At 46.6% G+C, this 12,969-nt stretch overlaps 1 protein-coding gene across 1 annotated transcript in view; it reads left to right on the top strand.

Annotated features, from left to right (window-relative positions):
• LOC112237667 (calcium-binding mitochondrial carrier protein Aralar2) overlaps window positions 1–12,969 on the top strand; it is a 91,793-nt gene that overhangs the window by 40,309 nt on the left and 38,515 nt on the right. The window contains exons 10-12 of the mRNA XM_042295238.1: window positions 4,742–4,826; window positions 7,633–7,791; window positions 9,859–9,911. Coding sequence (XP_042151172.1) covers window positions 4,742–4,826; window positions 7,633–7,791; window positions 9,859–9,911 — 297 coding nt within the window. The remainder of the gene's footprint in view (window positions 1–4,741; window positions 4,827–7,632; window positions 7,792–9,858; window positions 9,912–12,969) is intronic.

Here is a 12,969-nt window from a genome sequence, read left to right as displayed (position 1 = left end):
CAGGATCCCAAAATACCAGTCCAAATTCCAGCCCACTCGCTCTATTTCTGTCAGACTCTCAAATGAACAAACTGCTAAGGAAAACACAACTTCTCTCCATAGAAATACCATTAGACATCAGAAACCTCTCTGTGACATTATATCTTTATCAATTCAACTTTTAAAACCATGTTAATTCAAGACCAACTGCAGCCGTCCAAATCAGTTATCTCAAATGTATTGAGGGGGGAAATAAAAAATGAGTGAAGGGTGTTTGAAACAAAACGGCTGAGGAAAAAAAATGGAAAGAAAGTTGGATGGATGGATGTTTCTTTTTCCCCCTCCTGTTAGAAGTTCTGCCTGGTCTGCAGAGTGAGACAGCGCGGTGTTGTGGGGTGAGTTCCTCCTCCTCCTCCTCTGACTGCAGCCAGGCTAGGCTCCAGGCCGGGCCGGGCCGGAGCAGGGGCCCAGGGTAGAGACGCCAGTCCCACCACAATGAGCCACTTTGGGCTGTGTGGTCTGGCCTCTGCGGGCTATAGGCCAGCTCTCCCTCTGAACCTCCAACCCTCCTCATCTGGCTCTGACTCAGAGAGAGAAGAGGAAGGAGGGGGGGTCCTCTGGGGGCAGAAATGGGCAGACAGAGGGGGGTTAGGGGCTCAGATGGTTCCTGACAGGTGGACCTGTTCCAGAGCGGGGCTGCCCTCTTTACTTCCCTTCCCCAGGGACGATGGCTGAGCGCTGGGCACGGCAGGCCAGGGCACAGGTGCCTCCGGCTGGGTATGTGGAGCAGAATGCTTGGATGATGTTGCTATCAGTAACAATCTGCTGATTTTGTGCTCTGATGTGTGCCAATGGCATGGGCAAGGGGTGGCATCCAATCAAAGCAGGGCTCCTGATTCTGGTTTTGTGCTACTAACTTCTTACGAGAAATGCTTCTGTGCCTGATTGGAGTTTTTCAAACGAATCAAAAAGCCTCACTAATTCAAGAGAGTTTTAACATTCAAACTGGTGGGAATCGATGCTAGAGGGCAATTAATTGAATCACAGAATAGAGACATACATGTGAATATATAGCCTATAGTGATGATAAAATGGAATGATATATCTGGTGGCGTCACATGAGATGACTTGGTACAGTATGGGATGATGTCTAATCATGTCAGAGTAGACACAGTGTTTTATTCAGCAGTAAACTCAACGTGACCCTTAAAATCATTCAACTCTTCTAAAGGCTTGAAGAAATATAGGCATTAAAATGATTCTGATGATGCTTGTAAACTGTCTGATCTGAATTTATGTAGGACTGAATGTAAATTAGATTTATAATAGTTAACTTATCTTGTTACTCTGTGAGAATCAAGATGGTATTAATGGCTCAACTACAGCATGGGAATCAATGGTAGTGCTGACGTCTGATTGAAACATGGGATCTTTTGGTTTGTCTTATATCTCTCTCTCTCTTCTTCCTCTCTCTCCCCCCCCCCTCTCTCTCTCTATCTCTCTCTCTCTCTCTCTCTCTCTCCCCCTCTCTCTCTCTCTCTCCCCCTCTCTCTCTCCCCCTCTCTCTCTCTCTCTCTCTCTCCCCCTCTCTCTCTCTCTCTCTCTCTCTCTCCCCCTCTCTCTCTCTCTCTCCTCTCTCTCTCTCTCATTTACTCGTTTACTCTCATTCTCTCTCTCATTCTCTCTCTATCTCTCTCTCTTCTCCCTCTATTTCTCTCTCTCGTTCTCTCTCTCTTTCTATCTCTCTCCCTCTTCTCCCTCCCTCTCTCTCTCTTTTTCTCTCTCTCTCTCTCTCTCTCTCTCTCTCTCTCTCTCTCGTTTCTCCCTCTCTCAATTAAATTAAATTCAATGGACTTTATTGACATTGCAAGTTCATTATTACTTACATTGTCAAAGTATACATGGGATTACCATTAACAACAACTACAACAACAATATTAATGAGAATAACAATACATTAAAGCAATAGTAGTAGACCAGGGTCAACATGACTGAGAAGACATATGACGTGGTATGGAAGACAAAACAAGATGGGAAGTATTATCGACATGCACTTTTCACTGGCTGTCCCTCAGGTTGTGGCAGGAGGACACATATTTGGCTGCCAAAACTGCACATTTAGGCTTTTCACCTAATAAATATTAGTTTTTTTCTTCATCTTTTATAGTTTCAAATTCTTTGTATTGAATTATAATTTTGGGAAAGAAATATAATCTTAGGTCTGAGTATTTGTCACAGTGTAATAGGAAATGGAGCTCAGTCTCTACCTCTCCCCTGGAGCAGAGTGAGCACAGCCTGTCCTCTCTGGGCAGCCAGGTTTGTCTGTGACGACCGGTCTCTATAGCCAGACTGTGTTCACTGAGTCTGTACCTAGTCAATGTTTTCCTCAGTTTTCTATCAGTCACAGTGGTCAGATAGTCTGCCACCATGTACTGTCTGTTTAGAGCCAATTGATTTTTTGTTGTGTCTTTCCAATAGGTGATATATTTTTCTTTTTGTTTTGTGATGAATTGGTTGGGCCAGATTTTCTGAGTGCTGTCCTGAGGCTCTATGGGGTTGGTGAACTGAGCTGTGATTCTCACTGAGCTTCAGAACCAGCTGGCTGAGGGGACTCTTCTCTTGTTTCATCTCTTGACATTGTAGAGCTGTGTGATGGAGTGTTTTGGGGTTACTTGTTTTTAGATGGTTGTAAAATTTGATGTCTATTTTTTCTAATCAAATGAGGAGGGGGTATTGGCCCAATTTTGCTCTACATGCGTTATTTGGAGTTTTTCTTTGCACTTGCAATACAGTCTTGCAAAACTCGCATGCAGTATTTCGATTGGATGTTTGTCCCATTTGGTAAATTCATTATTAGAGATTGGACCCCATACTTCACTGCCATATAGAGAATTGGTTCTATAACTGATTGAAACATTTTGAGCCAGATTCTAATTGGAATTTCCATTTTAATGTTGCTTCTAATGACACAGAATGCTCTTCTTGCTTTGTCTCTCAGCTCATTCACAGCCATGTGAGAGCTACCTCTGTTGCTGATATTTAGTCCTAGATATGTGTAGTTTTTGTTGTGTTCTAATAGAACTGTGTCCAAATAGAAACTCTCTCTCTCACCATCTCTTCTCCCTCTATCTATTTCTCTCTTTCTCTCACCATCTCTTCTCCCTCTATCTCTCTCTCTCTTTCTTTCTCTCTCACCGTCTCTTCACCCTCTCTCTCTCTCTCTTTCTCTCTCTCTCACATCTCTTCTCCCTTTATCTCTTTGTCTCTCTGTCTCTCTCTATCTCTCTCTCTCTCTTGTTCTCTCTCTCTCACCATCTCTTCTCCATCTCTCTCTCTCTCTCTCTCTTTCTTTCTCTCTCACCGTCTCTTCACCCTCTCTCTCTCTCTCTTTCTCTCTCTCTCACATCTCTTCTCCCTTTATCTCTTTGTCTCTCTGTCTCTCTCTATCTCTCTCTCTCTCTCTCTCGTTCTCTCTCTCTCACCATCTCTTCTCCATCTCTCTCTCTCTCTCTCTCTCTCTCTCTCTCTCTCACCATCTCTTCTCCCTCTCTCAATTTAATAAAAACATTTTAAATTTAAGGGCTTTATCAAATCAATCAAATCAAATCTAATTTATTGGTCACATACACGTGTTTAGCTGTTGTTATTGTGGGTGTAGCGGAATGCTTATGTTTCTAGCTCCAACAGTGCAGTAATATCTAACAAGTAATATCTACAGTTGACAACATTGGCATGGGAAACATATGTTAACATTGCCAAAGCAAGTGAAATAGATAATAAACAAAAGTGTAATAAACAATATGTAACGATCGTCATTGGAATGAGACCAAAGCGCAGCGTGGAAATTGTTCATATTTAATGTTCACAAAAAACACTCAAACAAAATGACAAACGGAGAAAACGAAAGTGCACAGTTCTGTCAGGGAAACAACCTAAACAGAAAACAATCACCCACAAATCACAGGTGGGAAAAGGCTACCTAAGTTTGATTCTCAATCAGAGACAACGAACGACACCTGCCTCTGATTGAGAACCATACTAGGCCAAACACATAGAAAATATAACATAGAAAAAGGAACATAGACAACCCACCCCAACTCACGCCCTGACCAACCTAACACAAAGACATAAAGAAGAAACTAAGGTCAGAACGTGACACAATACAAACAAAATGTACAGTAAACATGTCTATATACAGTGTTGTAATGTAGGCAAATAGTTAAAGTACAAAAGAGAAAATAACAAACATAAATATGGGTTGTATTTACAATGTTGTTTATTCTTCACCGGTTGCCCTTTTCTTGTAGCGTCAGGCCACAAAACTTGCTGCTGTGGTGGCATACTGTGGTATTTCACCCAATAGATATGTGAGTTTATCAAAATTGGATTTGTTTTCAAATGATTTGTGGATCTGTATAATCTGAGGGAAATGTGTCTCTAATATGGTCATACATTGGGCAGGAGGTTAGGAAGTGCAGATCAGTTCTACCTCATTTTGTGGGCAGTGTGCACATAGCCTGTCTTCTCTTGAGAGCCATGTCTGCCTATGGCCTTTCTCAATAGCAAGGCTATGCTCACTGAGTCTGTACATAGTCAAAGCTTTCCTTATGTTTGGGTCAGTCACAGTGGTCAGGCATTCTGTTTAGGACCAAATAGCATTCTAGTTTGCTCAGTTTTTTGTTAATTCTTATCTCTCTCTCACCATGTCTTCTCCCCCCTCTCTCTCCCCCTCCCCTCTCTCTCTGTTGTGTCTCTCTTCCAGCTGTCCGGTGGTGATCCGTCCCGATCTGTTCTCATCCAGGTAGCAGAGTCCGCCTACAGGTTTGGCCTCGGCTCCATCGCCGGCGGTAAGTCACGTCTGCGTCTTAAATGCCACCCTAATTCAAATCAAATCAAATCAAATTTTATTTGTCACATACACATGGTTAGCAGATGTTAATGCGAGTGTAGCGAAATGCTTGTGCTTCTAGTTCCGACAATGCAGTAATAACGAGCAAGTAATCTAACTAACAATTCCAAAAAAACTACTGTCTTATACACAGTGTAAGGGGATAAAGAATATGTACATAAGGATATATGAATGAGTGATGGTACAGAGCAGCATAGGCAAGATACAGTAGATGATATCGAGTACAGTATATACATATGAGATAAGTATGTAAACCAAGTGGCATAGTTAAAGTGGCTAGTGATACATGTATTACATAAGGATGCAGTCGATGATATAGAGTACAGTATCAACGTATGCATATGAGATGAATAATGTAGGGTAAGTAACATTATATAAGGTAGCATTGTTTAAAGTGGCTAGTGATATATTTACATCATTTCCCATCAATTCCCATGATTAAAGTGGCTGGAGTAGAGTCAGTGTCATTGACAGTGTGTTGGCAGTAGCCACTCAATGTTAGTGGTGGCTGTTTAACAGTCTGATGGCCTTGAGATAGAAGCTGTTTTTCAGTCTCTCGGTCCCAGCTTTGATGCACCTGTACTGACCTCGCCTTCTGGATGACAGCGGGGTGAACAGGCAGTGGCTCGGGTGGTTGATGTCCTTGATGATCTTTATGGCCTTCCTGTAATTCTTATGTAGTGCACTGCTTTTGACCAGATCCCTTAAAGTGTGCACTACATAGGGAAAAATGTGCCATCTGGGACAGGCCCCACAGATTATTGTGTCACCACTACCTCCTCACCTGCCCCATGACACTCCCATCACCTTCCACCCCCATCACCCTCCAACCCATCACACTCCACCCCATCACCTTCTACCCCCATCACCCTCCACCCCATCACCCTCCACCCCATCACACTCCACCCCATCACCCTCCAACACCTCATCACCCTCCACCCCTGAGGCCCAGAGGCCCCTCCACCCCCCATCACCCTCCACCCCCTGGCCCCTCAACCCCGAGGCCCCTCCACCCCCTGGCCCCTCCACCCCCTCCCCTCCACCCCCGACCCCCTGGCCCCTCCACCCCCGAGGCCCCTCCACCCCCTGGCCCCTCCACCCCGAGGCCCCTCCACACCCCCATCACCCTCCACCCCGAGGCCCCTCCACCCCCCCATCACCCTCCACCCCCGAGGCCCCCCCCATCACCCTCCACCCCCGAGGCCCCTCCACCCCCATCACCCTCCACCCCCGAGGCCCCCCCCCGAGGCCCCTCCACCCCCCCATCACCCTCCACCCCGAGGCCCCTCCATCCCTCCATCACCCTCCACCCCGAGGCCCCTCCACCCCCATCACCCTCCACCCCGAGGCCCCTCAACCCCCCCCGATCACCCTCCACCCCCGAGGCCCCTCCACCCCCATCACCCTCCACCCCCGAGGCCCCTCCAGTCCCCATCACCCTCCACCCCGAGGCCCCTCCACCCCCATCACCCTCCACCCCCAGGCCCCCACCCCCATCACCCCCATCACCCCCACCCCCATCACCCTCCACCCCGAGGCCCCTCAACCCCCCCCTCCGATCACCCTCCACCCCGAGGCCCCTCCACCCCCCCTCATCACCCTCCACCCCTGAGGCCCCTCCACCCCCCATCACCCTCCACCCCGACCCCCATCACCCTCCACCCCTGGCCCCTCCACCCCCCTCCACCCCCCCATCACCCTCCACCCCGAGGCCCCTCCACCCCCATCACCCTCCACCCTCATAAGAAAAGGAGAAAAACAAAGGGCTTCCTATTGCGTTCTGCAGGGGTGGTTTCTCCACTTAAAGAGGACAGGGTCTCTTTGCGCCATGGGAACCTCCCTGTGTTTGGACTCTTTTGTACCTGATCAGAGAGAGAGAGCTTTTTGGGGGAGGGGTGTGGTCGTGTCCCTCTCCTCCCTTCCCTCCTTCCCCCATCTTTGAGGAGATGTTACCCCTCCTCCCCCTCTACAGGAGACAGGTTAATAAGGAGGTAGCACCCTCCCTGACCGTCCCCTCTCTAATTAAACCTGTTGGTCGAGTTTGATCCCCTCTTTGTGTCCAGTCGCAGAGCCGTCAGATAACACATGACTGACGAGCCTGGAAACTCCAGACAACTGAGCCTCCCTTTTGGATCGTTTGATGTCTCCCACCATCACCACACACCCTCCTTATCTTCCTCTTTTGTCTCACTCTCCTCATCCTCACCTGTCCCAGGTTGCTGTGATGTTGCCCACATTGCGTGAATGTTATCTGAATGTCTTTGTAACGTCTTCATGACACCTTTATAATGCCTTTACAACACTTCATGGTAACTTAGTAACTTATAATAATGTATTTGTGCCATCACATGTACTTATACACTGCCGTTCAAAAGTTTGGTGTCACTTAGAAATGTCCTTGTTTTTGAAAGAAAAGCTCATTTTTGGTCCATTAAAATAACATAAAATTGATTAGAAATGCAGTGTAGACATTGTTAATGTTGTAAATGACAATTGTGGAAAAAAGCTGGAAATGGCAGATTTTTTAATGGAATATCTACATAGGCGTACAGAGGCCCATTATCAGCAACCATCACTCCTGTGTTCCAATGGCACGTTATGTTAGCTAATCCAAACTTTTGAAAGGTGGTGTAGATCTTGGTGAAGAGCAACATACGGCAATAACAATAACAATAACAACCTAATGACGTCTTTCTAGCATCTTTCCTCTCCTCTAACGCCTTAATAAAGTCGTGTGTTTCCAGCTGTGGGAGCCACAGCAGTGTACCCCATAGACCTAGTGAAGACCAGGATGCAGAACCAGAGGACCACAGGCTCCCTGGTGGAAGAGCTCATGTACAAGAACAGCTTGGACTGCTTCAAGAAGGTGCTGCGCTACGAAGGCTTCTTCGGCCTCTATAGAGGTCAGTACCAGACGGGATGTGTCCCAAATGGCACCCTATTCCCTATATAGTACACGGCTTTTAGCCAGAATAGTGCACTATTTAGGATGTAGTGATAGGCTAATGATCATCACTACAGCTCTGGGTAGAGGTAGGCACAGATTTAGGATCAGCTTACCCTCATCTCAACCTAACCATATGAATTATAACACAAATCTGACCTGAGATCAGCTTCGACTTCATCTCACTCCATCACAACAACAGATGGGGTTTAGAGGTGTGGTAGAAGAGAGGGGGAAGAGGAGAGGAGGGCGGGTCTGAGTTCACCTTCCCTCTGACCTGGCTTCTTTGAAGTGATTAAAGGTTGTCTCGGGAGTTTCAGGGGGACAATGCACGTCGCACGCAAAGGCCACATACCAGCAGAGCTCTGTCACAATGGTGGTGTGTGACTGCCCCAGCCAGACTTCAACTGGCATTAATATAATAAGTACCTGCACTCAGGGAGCGGGGGATGGAGGGACAGGGAGCGGGGGGTTTTAGGAAGAGGGAGCGGGGGGTTTTAGGATGAGGGAGCGGGGTTAGGAAGGAGAGAGAGCGGGAGGTAAGATGGAGAGGGAGGGAGGGGGAGCGGAAGGTAGGAGGGAGAGGGAAGAGAGCGGGAAGTAAGAGGGAGGGAGGGAGGGAGGTAGGAGGGAGAGGGAGGTGATGGGTGGAGGGAGGGGAGGAGGGAGGGTTGGGAGAAGGGAGGGTTGGGAGGAGGGAGGGGGGTTAGGAAGGTTCTTGAACAACACACTATATCATATGATTTGAAAAGGGGGGGTGACTTTTGGAATTCTCTGAATTATGATTGACAGGTGAGTTCTCCCCTGAGGGTTCTAAGAGGAAGTGGGAATCCTTAGTGTCTGTCAGAGGACACCAAGCCTTTAGAGAGGTCTCTGACATTACAGACACACGGTCAGACAGACCTGGCTCCAAGGTGGTGGTACACTGGCAGATACCAGCTCTCTGTTCTCCACTCCTAGACATCATGTGACCAAACATCAAATGATACAGTTGTATTTGAATGGCCATCCAGTCACCAAGTCACATGGTACAGTCCCACTACAAAACAAACTTAAACGAGGAAGAGAATTTGAAAGACTCCAGAAGCAAACACATTTGCTTGTTATTAGTTTCCTTGAATCTCATATATTGTTATTCGCAATTCCCCCATGAACATGTATCTACTGTGTAGTAAAGCGGGTTATGTTATATTAGCCACTGAGGAGAGTGTCATAAGCCAACTAAGGGGAAGTTTCTGTTTTAATGTAATGAAGTTGAGCTTTTTCCTTCGCCTCCCCTGTTTCCCATTACTGAATGAGGTGAGCATTAGAATGGTGAGACAGCCAGACCAGAACCAGAACACCACACACTGCAAACACTAGGATGATGTCATCATCTCGAGACGGGAACCCTTACGTAAACAACGCAGCAGCATGAGAAAGCAGTAAGCGTCTCTAACTACAACTGTGAGCTGTTATGGGCCATTTAATAATAATATAACTCGTGTGTGGTTCTCAGCCTGAGCCCTGCCACAAACACAACTAACACTCCTGTTTCTGTTTGTGAGTTCCAGCCCAGCTGAAGCCATGCTAATCATTATGTTTGTGCTCCTGTGTCTGACTCTGTGTGGCCTGTTTTGGGCCCTGCGTTCACTACCCCCCTCCAACCTCTCCACTATTATGCTGAGATGGGTCATCCAACACACTCCAATCAGATTATTTAGTTTATTTTTATCTGGCTGGAAGTCTTGGGTTGTAATTTAGGACCGCATAAACTTTGGTTAGAGTGTTTTATGTCTTTTTTTGTATTCTGGGAAGGAGTTTCTATCACTTTGTTAGTCTTTTAAGACCCTGATGTCCCCACACCCCACATCAATAGTGTTATTTAGTGTCAGGGGGATCTGGCAGAATTGAATACAGCAGGGTATGTGTTTCATGTGGAGGGGGACTGTGCTGTGCTGTGCCGTGGTCTGCCAGTGTGTGTGTGTATGTGTGTCGTACTTCCTTGGTCCTTCTCTTTTCTAATCATATTGTGTCCTAATGATAGGTCTGGTACCACAGCTACTGGGTGTGGCCCCGGAGAAAGCCATAAAGCTGACAGTAAGTGCCTTGTTTCTCTACATGGAGACCAGTCAGGCCCCAGTTACCACGGAGCCCCTCACTGGGCCCTAGTTGAACATTTACCTCTAGTTTTAGTTTAATATACAGTACAGATTTGATGTACACACACTCACTCACTCACTCACTCACTCACTCACTCACTCACTCACTCACTCACTCACTCACTCACTCACTCACTCACACACACTCACTCAAACACACACACACACGCACGCACGCACGCACGCACACACACACACACACACACACACACACACACACACACACACACACACACACACACACACACACACACACACACACACACACACACACACACACACACACACACACACACACACACACACCACCCCCCTCAATGTATCAAATCAAGCTTTATTTATACAGCACATTTCAAACATGGAATGCAACGCAGTGTGCTTCATGGGAAAAAATGAATAAAACACAATGAAAATAAAAGCTGAAATATTTACTACACAACAAACATAAGATAAACAACTAAAGAATGAAACAAACTGAACAACTAAAAAGCACCCTAAGGAAATGCAAAGCAACAAATATTTGTTTTACGATGTCTTTTAAATATGTTCACAGTTCCGTCTCCCCTCAGGTTCTCTGGCAGGCTATTCCTGAGGCTGGGGGCATAGTAACGATGGCTGCCTCCATGCCTCTTGGTCCTAGGCTTTGAGATAGTTAAAAGGCTGTCTCTCTCCATGCCTCTTGGTCCTAGGCTTTGGGATAGTTAAAAGGCTGTCTCTCTCCATGCCTCTTGGTCCTAGGCTTTGGGATAGTTAAAAGGCTGCTAGGCCTCTTGGTCCTAGGCTTTGGGATAGTTAAAAGGCTGTCTCTCCCATGCCTCTTGGTCCTAGGCTTTGGGATAGTTAAAAGGCTGCCTCTCCATGCCTCTTGGTCCTAGGCTTTGGGATAGTTAAAAGGCTGTCTCTCCATGCCTCTTGGTCCTAGGCTTTGGGATAGTTAAAAGGCTGCCTCTCCATGCCTCTTGGTCCTAGGCTTTGGGATAGTTAAAAGGCTGCCTCTCCATGCCTCTTGGTCCTATGCTGCTCTCCATGCCTCTTGGTCCTAGGCTTTGGGATAGTTAAAAGGCTGTCTCTCCATGCCTCTTGGTCCTAGGCTTTGGGATAGTTAAAAGGCTGCCTCTCCATGCCTCTTGGTCCTAGGCTTTGGGATAGTGATAGTTAAAAGGCTGCCTCTCCATGCCTCTTGGTCCTAGGCTTTGTGTTAAAAGGCTGTCTCTCCATGCCTCTTGGTCCTAAAGTTAAAAGGCTGCTCTCCATGCCTCTTGGTCCTAGGCTTTGGGATAGATATGCCTTAAAAGGGCTGCCTCTCCATGCCTCTTGGTCCTAGGCTTTGGGATAGTTAAAAGGCTGTCTCTCCATGCCTCTTGCCTTTGGTCCTAGGCTTTGGGATAGTTAAAAGGCTGCCTCTCCATGCCTCTTGGTCCTAGGCTTTGGGATAGTTAAAAGGCTGTCTCTCCATGCCCTTGCCTGGGCTTGTGATCCTGTCTCTCTCCATGCCTCTTGGTCCTAGGCTTTGGGATAGGCTGTCTCTCCATGCCTCTTGGTCCTAGGCTTTGGGATAGTTAAAAGGCTGTCTCTCCATGCCTCTTGGTCTAGGCTTTGGGATCCTATGCCTCTTGGTCCTGGGCTTTGGGATAGTTAAAAGGCTGTCTCTCCATGCCTCTTGGTCCTAGGCTTTGGGATAGTTAAAAGGCTGTCTTATGCCTCTTGGTCCAGGGCTTTGTGATAGGCTGCCTCACCATGCCTCTTGGTCCTAGGCTTTGTGATAGTTAAAAGGCTGCCTCTCCATGCCTCTTGGTCCTGGGCTTTGTGATAGTTAAAAGGCTGTCTCTCCATGCCTCTTGTTTCTAGGCTTTGGGATAGTTAAAAGGCCAGTGCCAGAGGACCTGAGGGACCTACTGGGTACATAACGTAAAAGCATGTCTGACATGTATTGGGGTGAACAATCGTGTATTGATTTAAAAACCAATAGAATAATCTTAAAATGAATTCAAAAACTCACAGGCATCCAGTACAGAGACCTTACCTCATAATAACAAAGCAAAATCAAGTTTAGACATTTTTGAAAATTTATAAAAAAACAAAAAACAGAAATACCTTATTTGCATAAATATTCAGAACCTTTCCTATGAGACTCGAAATTAAGCTCAGGTGCATCCTGTTTCCATTGATCATCCTTGAGATGTTGCTACAACTTGGAGTCCACCTATGGTAAATTCAATTGATTGGACATGATTTGGAAAGGTACACACCTGTCTATATTAGGTCCCACAGTTGACAGTGCATGTCAGAGCAAAATTCGAAAGAATTGTCCATAGAGCGCCTCGACAGGATTGGGTACCAAAAAATGTCTGCAGCATCGAAGGCCCCCAAGAACATAGTGGCCTCCATCATTGTTAATTGGAATCAGTTTGGAACCACCAAGACTCTTCCTAGAGCTGGCCACCCAGCCAAACTGAGCAATCGGGGGAGAAGGCCCTTTTTCAGGGAGGTGACCAAGAATCGATGGTCACTCAGACAGAGCCCCAGAGTTCCTCTGTGGAGATGGGAGAACCTTCCAGAAGGACAACCATCTCTGCAGCACTCCACCAATCAGGCAGAGTGGCCAGACGGAAGCCACTCCTCAGTAAAAGGCACATGACAGCCCACTTGGAGTTTGCCAAAAGGCACCTAAAGAACTCTCAGACCATGAGAAACAAGATTCTCTGGTTCTGATGAAACCAAGATTGAACTCTTTGGCTTAAATGCCAAGCATCAAGACTGGAGGAAACCTGGCACCATCCCTCCATCAAAAAGTGAAGGCGTCTGAATTCTTTTCGAATGCACTGTAACACTTAGTGTTTTATCTTTATTGCCCATGAATTCAAATGTTTTTTCCAGATTCTCTCTCTGTGCTTTTGCTCCAACAATAAGTACTTCAGTCTTGTCTTGATTTGGCTGGAGGAAGTTGTGAGTCATCCAAGTATTGACATTGCTAATACAGTCTAATAATTATCAGT

This window comes from Oncorhynchus tshawytscha, linkage group LG13 (assembly GCF_018296145.1).
Source record: "Oncorhynchus tshawytscha isolate Ot180627B linkage group LG13, Otsh_v2.0, whole genome shotgun sequence".
Classification (NCBI taxonomy): Eukaryota; Metazoa; Chordata; class Actinopteri; order Salmoniformes; family Salmonidae; genus Oncorhynchus; species Oncorhynchus tshawytscha.
The sequence above is the reverse complement of the archived record's forward strand: the minus strand, read 5'-3'. Positions and strand labels throughout refer to the sequence as shown.